A 17,941-nucleotide genomic window follows, 5' to 3' on the forward strand; every position below is an offset into this window, starting at 1 on the left:
ACAAATGGCAATAAAGAACACGGAAAAAACATGCAAGCAGAACATCAACATCCAGGGTGTAGCACAACTTTATATGTGCCTGTGAACAGTTCAATTACACTCAACAAAAATATAAACGCAACACTTTTGGTTTTGCTCCCATTTTGTATGAGATGAACTCAAAGATCTAAAACTTTTTCCACATACATAATATCACCATTTCCCTCAAATATTGTTCACAAACCAGTCTAAATCTGTGATAGTGAGCACTTCTCCTTTGCTGAGATAATCCATCCCACCTCACAGGTGTGCCATATCAAGATGCTGATTAGACACCATGATTAGTGCACAGGTGTGCCTTAGACTGTCCACAATAAAAGGCCACTCTGAAAGGAGCAGTTTTATCACACAGCACAATGCCACAGATGTCGCAAGATTTGAGGGAGCGTGCAATTGGCATGCTGACAGCAGGAATGTCAACCAGAGCTGTTGCTTGTGTATTGAATGTTCATTTCTCTACCATAAGCCATCTCCAAAGGCGTTTCAGAGAATTTGGCAGTACATCCAACCAGCTTCACAACCGCAGACCACGTGTAATCACACCAGCCCAGGACCTCCACATCCAGCATGTTCACCTCCAAGATCGTCTGAGACCAGCCACTCGGACAGCTGCTGAAACAATCGGTTTGCATAACCAAAGAATTTCTGCACAAACTGTCAGAAACCGTCTCAGGGAAGCTCATCTGCATGCTCGTCGTCCTCATCAGGGTCTCGACCTGACTCCAGTTCGTCGTCGTAACCGACTTGAGTGGGCAAATGCTCACATTCGCTGGCGTTTGGCACGTTGGAGAGGTGTTCTCTTCACGGATGATGCGAAGGAGATGTGTTGCACTGCATGAGGCATATGGTGGTCACACCAGATACTGACTGGTATTCCCCCCCAGTAAAACAAAACTGCACCTTTCAGAGTGGTCTTTTATTGTGGGCAGTCTAAGGCACACCTGTGCACTAATCATGGTGTCTAATCAGCATCTTGATATGGCACACTTGTGAGGTGGGATGGATTATCTCAGCAAAGGAGAAGTGCTCACTATCACAGATTTCGACTGGTTTGTGAACAATATTTGAGGGAAATGGTGATATTGTGTACGTGGAAAAAGTTTTAGATCTTTGAGTTCATCTCATACAAAATGGGAGCAAAACCAAAAGTGTTGCGTTTATATTTTTGTTGAGTATATGTGCAAACACTAAACTGGCTGCAAAGCTGTGCATTCACGCACTCACTCAGACAGTACTGACAGCGCTTCACTTTTTCAACATTTTTTGTTACAGCCTTATTTCAAAATGGATTAAATAAATTTTTTTCCCTCAAAGTTCTACACATAATACCCCATAATGATGATGCAACTTTTTTTGTGGGGGGGGGGGGGTTGTAAATTTATATTAAAAAAAAAAGCTAACAAACTAAGAAATCATATGTGCTCAAGTATTCACAGTCTTTGCTATGAAACTCAAAATTGAGCTCAGGAGCATCCTGTTCCCATTGGTCATACTTGAGATGTTTTTACAGCTTAACTGGAGTCTACCTGAGGTAAATTCAGTTGATTGAAGATGATTTGAAAAGACACGCATATAAGGTCCCACAGTTGACAGTGCATGTCAGAGCACAAACCAAGCATGAAGTCAAAGGAATTGTCTGTAGACCTCTGAGACAAAACTGTCTCGAGACACAAATCTGGGGAAGGGGACAGAAACATTTCTACTGTTTTGAAGATCCCAATGAGAACAACGGCCTCCATCATCCGCAAATGGAAGAAGTTGGGATCCACCAGGACTCTTGCGAGAGCTGGCCCCTTGTCTAAACTGAGTGATCGGGGTTGTGGGAGGTGACAAAGAACCCGATAGACACTCTATCAGAGCTCCAGCATTCTTCTATGGAGAGAGCCTTCAAGAAAGCCAAACATCTCTACAGCTATCCACCAATCAGGCCTGTGTGGCCAGATGGAAGCCAATCCTTAGTAAAAGGCACATGGCAGCCTGCCTGGACTTTGCCAAAAGGCACCTGAAGGACTCTCAGACCATGAGAAACAAAATTCTCTGGTCTGATGAGACAAAGTCTGAACTCTGTAGCATGAATGTCAGGCGTTATGTTTGGAGGAAACCAGGTACCATCCCTACACTGAAGCATGGTGGTTGCAGCATCATGCTGTAAGGATGTTTTTCAGCAGCAGGAACTGGGAGACTAATCATGATTGACGAAAAGATGAATGCAGCAAAGTACAGAGACATCCTGGATAAAAAACCTGCTCCAGAGCACTCTTGACCTCAGACTGGGGGATGATTCACCTTTCAGCAGGACAATGACCCTAAGCACACAGCCAATATAAAGGAGTGGCTTCAGGACAACTCTGTGAATGTCCTTGAGTGGCCCAGCCAGAGTCCAGACCTGAATTCAATTGAACATCTCTGGAGAGATCTGAAAATGGCTGTGCACCGACGCTCCCCATCCAACCTGATGGAGCTTGAGAGGTGCTGCAAAGAGGAATGGGCAAAACTGCCCAAAGATTTTATTTAGTTTTTATTTTTAACACATTTGCAAACATTTAAAAATAATAATAAAAAATACTTATTTCATGTTGTCATTATGGGGTGTTGTGAGTAGAATTTTGAGGGGGAAAAAGAATTTACTCCATTTTGGAATAAGACTATAACATGACAAAATGTGGAAAAAGTGAAGCACTGTGAATACTTTATGGATGCACTGTACATTCATATCCTACTGCCTAAACAACACTGGACACTGCACAGTAAAAGGATACAGAGTACACTGCAGAGTAACTGTCATTAAAAAACAAGTCTGATCACCCAGCCTGTAATATCTTTATAGAATGAGCAAAGAAAGAGAAATACATGTAAGAAACTGAAAGGCACAATTCCATATATAACTGAAGGATTCTACCTTCAACAGCTCATCTTCCGAGGCATCTGGAAACTTTTCATGGAGACTGTTCTTCAGAACTTTTGCTATGTATCTCATGCCATAACTACATGCAAAACAAACAGCAATGACATCACAAACACATGAGAACATTCATTCACATACCATACTACAACGACAGAGCTTGTGACAAGTTTGGAGTTTTGGAAAGAGAATGTTCTTATCTGTGCAATTATTACAACATTTAATAATGGGTTTCTTATGATGCAACATTAACTTTAATGCTCAAATTTACATATTTAACTGTAGTCTTAAGGCCCCCTGACAATTGCACAACTTTGATGCACGCACTTGCATGCACTGTGTCATGTAGGAGAGTAAACACGTCGTTAACAGGTGTAGACTGAACGTGAGAGGGGCATGGTGTGTGCAATTGTGCAAAAACAATTTTGAAATATTCCAAAAATCTTTCACGCATTAAATGTTGTGCAACAAACATGAAGTGGTAGTGAACGTTGCGCGATCTACTCTCCAACACTACGTGCAGCTCGTCAAGTCGAGTAAAGAAGAAGTGAACAGTGTGAGTGATTGCGTGCAAGAACATGCAACTGTTTTACCAAGCCATGACAATATAAACATGACAAATAATTACCTTTTTAGATGGCTCCAAATACTCTCTCCACATTGTTCAGTGTGCGCATGCGCGAGAAAAGCAGCAGCTGGAGCGCTCCTCTGTGATTCCGGAAGTGATTAGAGGCGTTTTCAACAGCTAACTCAGACAGGAAATAATTAATCCATTACAAAATAATTATTTTATATATGCAGCATCCAGCGGACAGCGCGTGGCAGCCAGTGGAACAAAGCATGGCGTCCACCTGGAAACGCAGCGGGTGGGATTGTCACGATGTACGTGCAAGTGCACGGATTAGTCATGCAAGTGTCAGGGCACCTTTACAAAAGCATTACTGAAGGGCAACACCATCTAGTGGTATTTAGAGTAAAATAAAAACATTTGACAGTATTATTATGACTATTATTGATTTCTTAAGTTTTTGTATGGGGGAGTTGAAACAATGACTACTTTATGACAATATGCTAGCTGCATATCTGAAAACTTTAGCAGAATAGACCGTTGTTACATTCTGAGTGCGCATGTGCAGCAGTGTGTTAATGTTGCGGGACTAAGCGTGAACTCCCAACTCTGTTGTGTCTGCAGACACAGAGCAATAAATGCATATTGGTCCAAACAATGGCCAAGGAGTGGCTTTCCATGCAGGCTAAGGAGGACCTGATGCCCTGTACAGCATGCATACTCGACTAATCACATCAGCACAGTGCTCAACCGCTTAAACATCTTTTTTTTGGGGGGGGGTGTCAGTGGATCGATGAATTTTCGTTGCGACCAGGAAGCTGAATGACAGATTGCTGTGAACAGTGATTGTGGATAAATGGAGCACTGTGCCGCAAATAAAACTGAGGGCTGGGACAAAGTTCGATCAAGTTCAACTGCATACAGTGCGCCTTTAACTGTTTCTAAACACCCAAAAATATTGAGTTGGTGGGTTTTTGGGTTGGTGTGCTTGAATGTCTTTGATAAATGAACGGAACGTTGTATTTTTATAGCGTTCTGCAATTTGCCTGAGAACACTGAAAAGTCCGCTTTTTTTTTTTGGCTTTCCTCTCAAACACAGTTATTTGTGTGAAGCACGTTACGATCTAAACATTAAATGTAGTGTCACATGAGCTGTTTTTATTCTTGTAATACTGAATGATGACAAAAATGTGTGCACGGTGTGTACAGGATTACAGATGACAGCGGAAATGTTCTCTACTTAATATTGTGTTATTGTTCATATTGTCACATCTGGGACATGTTTAAGGGACTTTGTTTACTTTTCTTTGGGCAAATTATGCACATTTGTCTCAGTGTTATCCATAGATTCAGTCATGTCTGTGGATTTACACGGAGTCTGCATGTCCGCATTAAAAGGCGCGGCACCCCACGGCGTTCTACATGAGCAACTTGCGGTGTACTCCGTGTGCATGTGATAAACAATGTATCAATGGTCTATTTATCAAATGTCACAATAAGGCCTGCAATGATGCCGTGCCTGGATTCAAGTTTTGTTTTTTGTTTTTTAAATGCAGCTATTTTTACACAGCTAAACAAAGTACATGTAAGAAAACACAACTTGCTTTGTCACTCAACTGAATTTTACCATATAAACAAAGTATTAAAAGCAACCATCCAAATTTGCTTGGAGAGCATGTCACTTCCGTAATTTCTGACCTTAAGTGATGAAACTGTGTGATGTGGCAGAATGCAGGGAGGATGTGAATATAATTCAGTAGCACCCCAACACCACTGCATCAAGTATTTGTTTTTAGATTTGAATAATTTCCAAAGAAAACTAATTTAAGCTCATAGCCCTTTATGAAGTTAATATTTACTGCATGGCTATGTTATGTTATGCTAGTTTGTAAGGAATTATTTTATCTAATTACTATATAACAAAGGGTGACCAAGTTGCACCAAGTTAAAATTTGCATTCAGAGAAAACCTTAGGAGTGCATGTGCATCTCAATTATTACAAAGGATAGTATCATTGTCAGAAAAACTGTGCTGAACTATGTGTTCTAGCACTGACACAGGCAACAAAAACATCAGAACACAGAACAAGAACACGCAACGGGTCTTAAGACCTACGGGATGTTATCCAGTGAGGAGACAATAGAATTGAGGACTTTATCTGTAGCAGAGCGCAGAGCCAGACTGGAAGCCTCCAAGCGATTGCGCACTTCCTCGTGTGACATGGCCTGTTCAGGAGTCACTTCATAAGGCAACTTGCTGAGAAAGACAAAAAAGACATATATCATAAATAGACTGCATTTATTGAGTACCATTCCATCTGATCCAGAAGTTCAAAACATAAAACATTTGAAAGTGACTGTTCACATACAGACATCATTGTGATGCTATGCAAAGCACTCTTATGGGTCTTGCACACCAAACGTGTCGGCCGATCATTGTGACACTTTTGCTTGCGTTGAATGCAGCAAGAACATGCAGAGGGGGACGGAGATTTCTATGTCACTATATGGCTTCTTGAGGGTCCGGTGAACAACCCTGACAATAACTATTATGGATTTGCGACAGGAAAAGGCAAAACACTCCGTCTGCCAGTCATAACCGCAACATGAGAAAAAAGCAGAAGAACGTCACCATGGTTCTAGCTGGGACCATTTTATTACCGGGAACATTATGTTATCGCGGCTCAGTAAAATTGTTTCTGGCTACGTTAACGTATTTTACTTTTACACTACATGATTTGAATGTGTTCACCCATAAAACTTCATTCTATATTATAGATGCCACGTTAGACTTATCTTCATGTAACATAAAAACCAACAACACCCATGTTGATTTTTTTTTTTTTTTTTTTTGAGTGTATGAACTTGCCTGACAGAAACATGAGCTGAAATTGCTCTTTCCCACCCCATTTTTTTTTCTCCTTTTGTGTGAAGGAAATTTCATACCAGTTTTCAAACTGATTTTGCACCCATATGGACATATTGTCATTTTGAAACTTTGTAAACGGTAAAACATGCATCCAATAATCCGCTGCGATAAAATACATATGTTTTTATCATGTGATCAGTGCATGGTTACTCTGGCATGGGAAATGATATGGCACCTGTCAGTCAAAACCCTCAGCCATTGAATGTTGTCACTTTCAGTATGGAGTTACTCTACTTTCTGGTCACACACACACACACACACACACACACACACACACACACACACACACACACACACACACACACACACACACACACACACACACACACACACACACACACACACACACACACACACACACACACACACACACATAAATAAATATTTTTTTAATAATAAGTCAACATTAGGAATTTCAGTCTCTTGAAGTTGGGAAGATGTAAGAGGTGATTTCTGACTTCAAAAGGTTCAGTACTAATCACAACCCACTCAGTAGGGGATTTATGATGGCGATTTTAACATCTGCTACGGTGACTGGAAACAGTTCTGTTCTGCTGCACTGCAAAGATTAGCAGCCTGTCTATAGAGAGTTTATTTATGCATTTAATTGTAAGAGAAACACGTTTTAAAAGGTTACACTAGAGAGGCACACACATTTAATTTTGTAGTTTTTAAAATAATGTTAACAGCTAAGCCAAACAAACTGTCAGCTGTGTCAGCTAACATTAATCCAGGGAAAAGCTGCTTTGCTAGCAGGAGCTCAACCTGGAATTTCTGTTTTGTATAAACTTATTGAGTGCATTTTTTGGACAGTTCACTGGCCTGGGATAAATGTTTTATTATTGCTGTTAACAGCTCTCTCTGCATCCCACAATCAAGTTTTATGTCTCTTTTTTCAGGACAACCTGTGCTTTCAGAATATATATGTTTTTGTTGTGTTTTATAAGTGTAATAAAGGTTTACAATCAAAAATAAGGAAGGAAAAAGTAAAGCGGAAAATAATTTTCCACACACATTTATTTAAAACACACGGCAAACTATAATAAACAACTGTTTTGACACTTTATAAAGGTAATTTGAGGTCTTGTGTGAAAGACCGTACAACAAAAAGGTTCAAACAATAAACACAAATGCACATTTTGAACAATATATAACAAAATGGTCTACGCGTTTTTCTTTTTGTCTTCATGGTAAAAGCAACAGAGTTATCCAGTAACATTCACATGCAAACTAGTGGAGCAATCCTCATAGTTACACACTCTTTGTTTGAGCACGTGAGATTGTCATCAGAGGCTCTCCGTCTGCTCCGTCTGCTTTCAGTGATCACTGTGCATAATGGCGCAGGGCACATTTGGAGCCCAATAGTATGTACTCATTGGAGCACCCAGGGGGCTATTCAAACGGGCCAACTAGTAACATATCACTCCTGAAAATGATCTTTGGCCTTTCACATGAGGTGAATCTGCTCTATGACTGGATTTTGGAAAACCATGTGACAGTGAACCAATTCCGATTGGACACTCATATTGCACAAGTCATCACACAGCTTCTATGAGGAGTGCAAAGATGGTCGATGGCTGGCTCAAAAGTCCGTGGAGTTAACTTTTCAGCAAAAAAAAAAGTTTCTATCGCATATCATTAAAAAGTTATTTATAATTTAGTAAAGCTTGGTCTTAGCCGTCGTATACGACGGCGTCGGCCCCAGAGGGTTAATGCTAAACTAGTGGCAGTAGGTTGCCATTGGCAAGTGCCATCTCCTCACCTACACAAGTAACACTGATGCATTTCTATTTACTGTGGCAAATCTTTAAAACATTGCTGCTTAAACTCCCCAGTATTAACGGTACCATGGTGGAGCAAGTGAAGAGCACAGTCCTGAGTGTACTACTACTGCGGAACACAGAGACCAAAAGAAACCACAGTGAAGTGCAAGAAGATTATTTATTTAGCCAATCATTTAAATCGCATCCTTTGATGATTATGTAGTCACATAAGCTAGCAATCGCCCTATTGAGGTTTCAAATCCCACAAAATCTTGGAAAACTTTGAAGAGGTCACCGCTCTGCAAGATGTTATTAACCCTCTGGGGTCCGAGGGCATTTATTGGACAGTTCACTCGCCTGGCATAAATGTTTTATTATTGCTGTTAAAAGCTCACCCTGCATCCCACAATCAAGTGGTATGTCTCTTTTTTCAGGACAACCTGTACTTTCGGAATACATATGCTATAAAGGTTTACAATCAGAAATAAGTCGACCATGTGAGACTGCTCTGCCCTACAATTGGATATTGGAAAACCATGTGACGGTGAACCAATTCTGATTGGACACTCACACTGTGCACGTCATCACACAGCTTCTATGAGGAGTACAAAGATGGTGGATGGCTGGCTCGAAAGTCCGCAGAGTTAACTTTTCAGCAAAAAAAACAAACAAACAAACAAAAAACGTACGTTTCTATCTCATATCATAAAAGTCATTTATAATTTAGTAAAACTTGTACTCAGCCGTCATATGCCAGCGTCAACCCCAGAGGGTTAACATCAAAAACTGCATTGAAACGCTCTGATAAGGCTGCACTTTAACTGCTACGTGGACAACAGCATAAACATTGCAACGTAAAACTCTTTGTACAACCCCAATTCCAATGAAGTTGGGACGTTGTGTAAAATGTAAATAAAACAGAATACAATGATTTGCAAATCCTCTTCAACTTATATTCAATTCAATACACCACAAAGACAAGATATTTAATGTTCAAACTGATAAACTTTGTTTTTGTGCAAATATTTGCTCATTTTGAAATGGATGCCTGCAACACGTTTCAAAAAAGCTGGGACAGTGGTATGTTTACCACTGTGTTATATCACCTTTCCTTCTAACAACACCCAATAAGTGTTTGGGAACTGAGGACACTAATTGTTGAAGCTTTGTAGGTGGAATTCTTTCCCATTCTTGCTTGATGTACGACTTCAGTCGTTCAACAGTCCGGGGTCTCTGTTGTCATATTTTGCCACACATTTTCAATGGCCGACAGGTCTGGACTGCGGGCAGGCCAGTCTAGTACCCGCACTCTTTTACTACAAAGCCACACTGTTGTAACATTGTAACGTGCAGAATGTGGCTTGGCACTGTCTTGCTGAAATAAGCAGGGATGTCCCTGAAAAAGACGTTGCTTGGATGGCAGCATATGTTGCTCTAAAACCTGGATGTACCTTACAGAATTGCTGGTGCCATCACAGATGTGCAAGTTGCCCCTTGCCATGGGCACTAACACACCCCCATACCATCACAGATGCTGTTTGCACTGCTAACAATCTGGATGGCCTTTCTCCTCTTTTGTCCAGAGGACATGACATCCACGATTTCCAAAAACTATTTGAAATGTGGACTTGTCAGACCACAACACACTTTTCCACCTTGCGTCTGTCCATTTAAATTGAGCCCGGCCCAGAGAAGGTGGCGGCATTTCTGGATGTTGTTGATGTATGGCTTTCGCTTTACATGGTAGAGTTTTAACTTGCACTTGTAGATGTAGCGACGAACTGTGTTAACTGACCATGGTTTTCTGAAGTATTCCTGAGCCCACGCGGTAAGATCCTTTACACGATGTCAGTTAAAATGCAGTGCCGCCTGAGGGATCGAAGTTCATGGGCATTCAATGTTGGTTTTCGGCTTTTCCGCTTACGTGTAGAAAGTTCTCCAGATTCTCTGAATCTTCTGATTATATTATGGACTGTAGATGACGGAATCCCTAAATTCCTTGCAATTGAACATTGATAAACATTGTTCTTAAACTGTTGGACTATTTTTTCACGCAGTTGGTCACAAAGTGGTGAACTACACCCCATCGTTGCTTGTGAACGGCTGAAGCTTTTGGGGATGTTCCTTTTATACCCAATCATGACACTCACCTGTTTCCAAACAGGTGTTCTTTGAGCATTCATCAACTTTCCCAGTCTTTTGTTGCCCCCTCCCAACTTTTTTGAAATGTGTTGCAGGCATCCATTTCAAAATGAGCAAATATTTGCACAAAAACAATAACATTTATCAGTTTAAATATTAAATATCATGTCTTTGTGGTGTATTCAATTGAATATAGGTTAAAGAGGATTTGCAAATCATTGTATTCTGTTTTTATTTACATTTTACACATGTAGTGGGCAGGCTGCAGGCTGCATTCTCACCTCCTCTCTGCCCCCTGCTGCACGCACCTGACGCAGAAATTCCTGCGTCGTCATGACACCACAGGAAGCAACTGGGAGCAGCCCCGATGTGAAAGGGGCTTAAGACTCCCCAAAGTGCATTCCTCACAAGAGTGTGAATCCTTTATCAGATCCCAGACCAGATGTTGACCACTCCTTTCTCATCAAAAACACAGACACCAGAAGAACATACTTTCTCCCAAACATTTCAGAACTATGTTTTACAGCAAGATTCCAGTAAAGGTCATACCACAGATGAACTACCATCAACTTGGGAAGCACACTGCAATTTGTCTGGTTAAAATCGATGCTGGATTGACAAATATAATATTTTATTTACAATGAAATCCAAAACCCCGTCCCTTCCAGTCCATGAACCAAGAGTGACGCCTGTTGGACAAATTGGGGAAGGGCAGGTAATTAACTTGTACAGTATTATAAAGTTCAACCACATTTAAAAAGTTGTATTTTGTGCTGTAACAAAAAAAAACCACAGAAAAGAAAGAAACAAACATGATCATTTAACCTCACACATGAGATTTATATATTGTATCTTGTGTTCTGATTAGAGATTGTAGGAAGTTTATCAAGTGTATTTTTCATATAATCGTGTTGTGTGTATTTCCACGGAAAACCATTTACAAGAGTTATCCTACAGCACTTGTTTGGTTTTAAAGCGGGAATCTAAGAGTGGACAGTGATTTATTATAAAACTAGACAAAGAAACAGAAAAAACTACAGTACCCAGAATTGTTTGGGGTGGAGTTTTTAACCCTTTAAAAGCAAGTGCCCTCAGGGAACTCACCCTCTTCTCTCTTACGCGCCGACCTCTTCTTTCTCCTTATATCTTTTCTTGGGTCTAGATGCCACCTCAGCCGTACAGATTTTATGACCCTTTGTCTGCAACCACGTGTTGCTTAAACTTATTTCTTGTGCGCGCCAACAACAAATTACTTTTTTCTTTTTTCTACAAATAACTTTTCAGCTTTTGTAAAGTTAAACGCGCAGGCACATTTAGCTTCCTTTGACAATTTTTCAAATTAAAACCTTTTTCTTCTTAAACTCCCAATTCCTCTCGTGAATATTTTTCCTCACAAAGTCAACTATTTTTGTATTGAGTTTTTGATTTGACCCGGTTTCCAAAGACGAAGACGAAAGACAAATTTTTGTTTTGGCGAATCGAAAAAATAAAGACACTCAAGCCTTTATTCTGATAATCCCAGACTACAAGCGCTGCAGAAATAAAAACATCCAGGTCAGCTAAGCTGCAACAGAGAGTGAACTGTCATCGCAAGTCACACCAATTACGACTGAAAGTGCCCCTGGTAACCCACGAAACCGGGCGCGGTGACCAGCAGAGTCCCTTTGCCAAGGTACCAGAGACAGCTGTGTGGACAGATGGTTCCTTGACTGAAAATCAGACGGCTCCCAGCATTGGACTTCATGGAGACCAGCTGCACATTGCATGATCCAAGTAAGACCTGGGCATGATGTCAGACATAAACAGAGTGGCTTTATTTAATTCTATTCACTGTCATTAACCATCTTTGGTTAATAAATACTAAAGTAAATTCCCTGCTGATTAGGACGAAATTCATTCTTAAACTCCCGCAACTAAACCAAATAATCTGAACGTCATACAATAATTGCACAGTGAAATTCATCATCCTCAGAGTGCTTACTGTGATATTATCAGTTATCAAGTTGTTCACCAAAAAAAGAAACGGCACAGTTCAGCTGAAGCATTAGTGGACGTACATGACATTGGAGGGAAATACACACGTGGAACAAGAGGTGAAGCTCTTAACAGACAGAATATTTTACGTACACTAATGCTTCAGCTGAACGGTGCTGTTTCTTTTTTTTCTCCCTTGTTTCAGAAGCCATAACTGGCAACTGTCTTCTAGTGTTAGTGGAGGTTAGCCTGTAAGCTTGCCGTCATGCTGATAATCATTCAAGTACATTTGTTTAATGAAGCTGCTGTAAATGAAGAAATTCATCAAAATATCGACATAAATTGTGAAGGTGTTTTGCTTCTTTCATCATCCATCCACCTCAAGTTTCAAGTGCTGTTTTCTAAGCGAGGCGGAAAGAATTGTACGTGACACCTGATTGGCTGATTACTCGGGTGGTATGAAAAATATTACCCGTCTGCGAAAAGGATGTATTGCTATTTATTCTATAGTGTTTTATCCAATCATATTGGCATATCATTTATAGGTATATGATAAGTCCTGTTATTTAACTCCTGCCTGAGTTAAATAAATATCTTAAACGTGTGAAGTTGTCTGTGATTTTGTATGGTTTTACAGAGGGGGTCGGACTTGACATGTAGAACTTGCAACTGTAAGATTAGAGACTGATTTTAATATTTCCTATTGACTGACCCTAAAATCATAGCTATTATAACCTGGTTATAATATCATTCAGTCGTAGGTGGTGCCCCCAGTGTTCGAGGTAAAATTATCCCCAAGTGATTATTTCAAATATCCTAAAATACATATTATATTCTTCCTCCTGCTACACACAACATCCCAACTTCACTGGAATTGTATTTTGTGCCCAAAACTCTTGTGAATAGATTATCTAGGTTTTTAGACGCTGTTATTGTGTTTGTTTTATGTAAACATGTGAGCTGCGATCGTTTCCTGTTCATGTCATTCTGGTGGAAAGTGAAGTTTGCTCTTTAATGCCCTGTTTATTGTCCTTTACAACAGTGTTTGTCCTTTTGTTCCAGAGTAATATATAAGATGTCTGAAATTCGGTTTGCATTTATGAAGATCCACTCAGATAAAAATGTAGCAGACATGGATTATTTGGAATGTTTGTTTTAGCGAGTTTTCAGGGTCTCATGCATGCAGTCTCTTTTTAACGTGATGAAAAGCATAAAAAAAATTCCATTTCAGTCATACATGTTCATTTGCAATTGTCATGTGGATTCTCTATGTTGTTTAGACTACAGTGACTCTCTGGCGCGCAAGGGAATATGAGATATCTCAATAGGGCTAATGGGAATTACAACTGTGATGTGATTAATGGTGAAGCCCTAGTGGGTTGAGCAGAATAAAAGGGGCAAGCCAATAAAGAAACAGGCAATTCTATCAAGTTTGTTTATAGTCCCTTTGATTATGTGCATGAAACAAAAGTCATCAGGAGATGACATATCCACCGGTCCCCACAAATAAGGAGTACAAAGTGTCGAGGGACCACCCAAGTACACCCTCGTGATACTTGGGTGGTCTTGGTCTTGGGTGATACTTGGATACCTCGTGGTCCTTAAGATACTGTGCTAACAAGCAAAAATGGATGGACATGGGGAGGGAAATAAATAAATGATAAATAAAGACTGCAATTCAAATGAGCATACAGAGGCAACAAACAAAAACTGAGCCACGGTCCAACTACTTGTGTACTTGACTGCATAGACACATAAAATGTGGCCCTCAATTTGAATCCCAACCACTAAGCCTTTTTTATTGTGTCTAGTTATCTCTCTTACATAAAAAATCCCTCATAAACAAATAATGTTAAAAACCAATAAAGATTCCTTACCTGGCTTCCCCAGTTGCTGACTCCAGCTGATTGACCCAGGCTTTGTAGACATCCACAGGGTTTGTGTTGATACCCAGACTCTTGTCCTCAATGATGTCTTTGACTACAGGAGCCAGAAGCTGCCTGAGGGTGTTGTGGCCACGTGCACCTCTGTTGAAGCTTACCACCATTTTGATGACTGTTGGGTTCCCTGTCACTATGTCCTGGATCTGGTCCACCTTTGAGCTGACAGACAAAAAATAAAAATCCAGTGTTACCCACAAAAACAAAGATAATTTTGCCTAAGAGGCAGAGCACACGTGCCACGGCTACACTACTGATCACAGCCGCAATCCTCACTTGATTTCCTCCTCCAGAGCGGTTTTGAATAGTTTAAGGAGCAGACATTCCTCTCTCTGGTTAGAGGCGTAATTATACAAAGTGAAGATCACAGTATCCATAAACTTAGTGGATTTGTTTTGCGGCATCTGGAAGATCAGTTTGGCCAGATACGACGGATTGGTCTGAAAGTGAGGGAAAATGGAGATGACAGAATGAGGTCACATGGCTGTGTCAAATTATCAACAAACAAACCAAGCGAAAAACAACAAAATGAATGCAGATAGTTTGGCACATTTTGTATTACCTGTAGCAGGTAAAAGAGATGTTGGTAGGCTTCTAATTTCCTCCTTTTGCCTTTAGTAAGGCCCTTGATGCCCAATTTGTCTCCTTCAGCCAGATCTTCTTTACTTTTCTTGTTCATTTTCTTACTATGTGACACAACATCCTAATATGAAGAAAGACACATCAAAGTCAAGCTGTACGAAGATGAATTACAATTGACAGACTATTAGACACACCTAACTGATATATTCTATGCTAAAAGGTCATGAAAACACCTGTTAAAATGTAAAACGTTAATGTTTTAATTGCTGTAAATAAAATTGTTGTCAAATATAGTCCATATGAATGCACTGAATGGATGATTTTCAGCAGTTGTAACTATCTAGCTGTCCCAATATATAGTGACTGTGTGACTTATTAAAAGGGTGGGCATGATTTTTGTATATTTAGTAGTGGATATTACAAGAAATGTTCACTTCCTTTTCACACACAATATCTGGGTACATTAATGAGGAATTTTTATTTTTATTAATTGTTTACATGTTAAAAATACCAGCTAAGCCTAGAACAGAACTAACCAATTGTTCTATTGATTACAAGCAGTTGGCCAATGACGATCGCCGTAACACAGCAAGTCGGTGGCGTGTGGTGACAACATAGCTGCCTAGAGTGAACAGGATGCGTCATCTTTGGATGAAGAAAAAGTGTCAGGATCTGCCCCAGCCCAGGGTTCATGTCTGGGTTTTCCCCTTATTTGGGTCTAGGCTTTTTCTGAGGGTTTTAATTTTAATTTTCATTTCATTATATGTTGTCATTTAAGTCTTGTTTTGGTCTGTTAGTTTCTTTACTTTGTATAATATTTTTGTTGTAAGTATAGTATATTTCTGTTTTTTAGTCATTCATGACATTACCTATATTCTGTAGTCTCTGGTTTTGTTTTTGTTCATCATTTATTTCCTATTCAGTCAACAGTTTGTTTTTTCTTGTGTTTATTGCATTCACTTGTCTGTATCCCGTCCTCTTGTTTTAGTTATCTTTAGTTTTCTGGTTTTCCACTCTTGGACACGCCACCTTAGGTCTTAGTTTTGCCCCTTTGTTTTGTCTGCGTTTATTATGATTAGTCAAGCATGGCATGTTTTGCACCATTAGGTTTTCTGTCAATTATCTTGCCCCAGTGCACTTTGCTTTTGTCTTACTGCACTCTCTTGCACTCACCTTTGTCTTCCCCGGTTACGCCCCCTTCCAGCACTTTCTGCACACCTGATCCTCATTTCACTCCCTGATTCTTCCACTAGTATTTAAGCCCTCACAGTCTCACAGTCCCTCACCAGATTGTTGCATTTTGCACTTTCCAGCCTCACGCCATTGTCCTGTTTTGCCTTGTTGTATTTCTGACCTTGCCTGTGTTATCGACCTCCACCTCGTCTTATCCCTGAACTCTGCTCGTTTTTTTGACTTTGCCTCTGCCTCAGCCCTGTGAACTCCTGTCGCCGTGTATCTGGAACTGTGCTTGATTTTTGGGCTCTGCCTCAGCTTGCTACCTGCCTGTACCTCCACTACATTGACTGATTCCCTGTGTACCGAACCTATTGCCTGCTTACCAGATAAAGCTATTTTTCTTAATCCAACACCTGTGTCTGTGAGTCTGCATTTGCCTCCTACAACCTACAGGGCCAAGCCACCATGAACCATGACAAAAAGTGCATTTTATGTGTATCCTCCTGTGCAAAATTGCAAAGTAGTAGGACTTTGGGTACTACTCACTCTAACAAAACCATGTTGAGAAAAAAGGTGAAGCAGAATATATGCATCAGAAGGACCACAACAACAAAAGTGGCTCAGATGGCAAAACCAAAGCAACAGTGAGCCACAGACTGTGTTTTGTTTGATTTTTGGCAAAACATGGGAAATTACCATAATCTCACCTCCCTCTGATAAACGCTTACAAACCTCAAACTGTCAGGAATATGAACTTTGGTGGCATCATCTCAGGCCACTTCTTTTAAGATACTCTATTTAAATGAATGGGGAAAAACTGAATTTTTTTTACAGTGTGAAATCTCTTTTCATTTTGTACTTTGACAGCAAACGCGTCAAATTGGTTCAAATCTGTTGTTTTAAGAGGATGCACTGAAATGACTAGTGCTGCTTATTAGGTGGACAGATTTTCCAAAGATAATATTTTGAGGAGGAAAGTGAGAGGTTTTTCTTTCTTTTTTTTTTAATAGATAGCGCATCTTGCACAAACACCAGATGCAAAGGCCAGTGCAGCGTGAGAGCGACCTTCAAAACATTGATAACCATGGATTTTATCCTCTCCTTTCGTGTAGGCAGGAGAAAATTCTTAAAGCCATATTCCCGCTCCTGAAAGTATGGAATTGGTGCCGTTTATGGTTTGCACAGTGACAAGGCTAAGCTAAACTAAGCTAAACTAAGCTAAACTAAGTCTCGCTGAGGAAGCCGCATCTGTGATCACAGAGCCTGAGAGAAAGGCGACAACAAGTGGCCATTATTAACAGGACAGCTGTGATGTGTATCAGCTCACCGCCCCTTTGAGTTATCGACTAAGCTGAGCTAAACGATGGCTAAACTAAGCGCTACCAGGAGTCCAAGCCTCAGTGACACCGGAGAAGGCGGCAGGCAGTGGGATGTTGTTTTTTCTGTGGTCAAAAGACAGCGCCACATGGAATAATTAATGTTATTCAGTCTTACTGAGAAACATGCAATTTTTTGTGGAGGTAGTGTCGTGATCACAGCTGATTGTTGTCTAATAAAACAAGACATCACAACATTGCATCAGCAAGATCTTGCAGTTGGTTCTTTGCTCAGCTCTCTGCTGGTGGCAACATGCAGACTAGTGTTATAGCCTGGTAATGGTAGGACACAGAATGAGCCAAAGATTCCTTGACATGAATGGGTTACTGTGACCCTCAAGATGACCTGACAAATTTGTGTTTGTTTAAGGTTATCAGCACCTGATATTTACGTAACTTGTATACAATTGTATTTAAACATGACATAACTGTTTAATCTGTTTTGCAGTTCAGTGCATTAAATCTTTGCCCTCCCACAACATATTAGTTTTAAAGGGTTGATCACTAAAAAAAACACTTTCAATTTTTTTTTTGTTTCACATCAATGTAGT

At 40.2% G+C, this 17,941-nt stretch overlaps 1 protein-coding gene across 1 annotated transcript in view; it reads right to left on the minus strand.

Moving 5' to 3' along the window:
* The window catches only part of iqgap2 (IQ motif containing GTPase activating protein 2), a 116,639-nt gene that overhangs the window by 21,782 nt on the left and 76,916 nt on the right, over nucleotides 1–17,941 (minus strand). The window contains exons 24-28 of the mRNA XM_034170111.1: nucleotides 14,819–14,959; nucleotides 14,533–14,696; nucleotides 14,194–14,418; nucleotides 5,625–5,765; nucleotides 2,939–3,023 (exon numbers count right to left, since the gene is read on the minus strand). Coding sequence (XP_034026002.1) covers nucleotides 2,939–3,023; nucleotides 5,625–5,765; nucleotides 14,194–14,418; nucleotides 14,533–14,696; nucleotides 14,819–14,959 — 756 coding nt within the window. The remainder of the gene's footprint in view (nucleotides 1–2,938; nucleotides 3,024–5,624; nucleotides 5,766–14,193; nucleotides 14,419–14,532; nucleotides 14,697–14,818; nucleotides 14,960–17,941) is intronic.

This window comes from Thalassophryne amazonica, chromosome 5 (assembly GCF_902500255.1).
Source record: "Thalassophryne amazonica chromosome 5, fThaAma1.1, whole genome shotgun sequence".
Lineage (NCBI taxonomy): Eukaryota > Metazoa > Chordata > Actinopteri > Batrachoidiformes > Batrachoididae > Thalassophryne > Thalassophryne amazonica.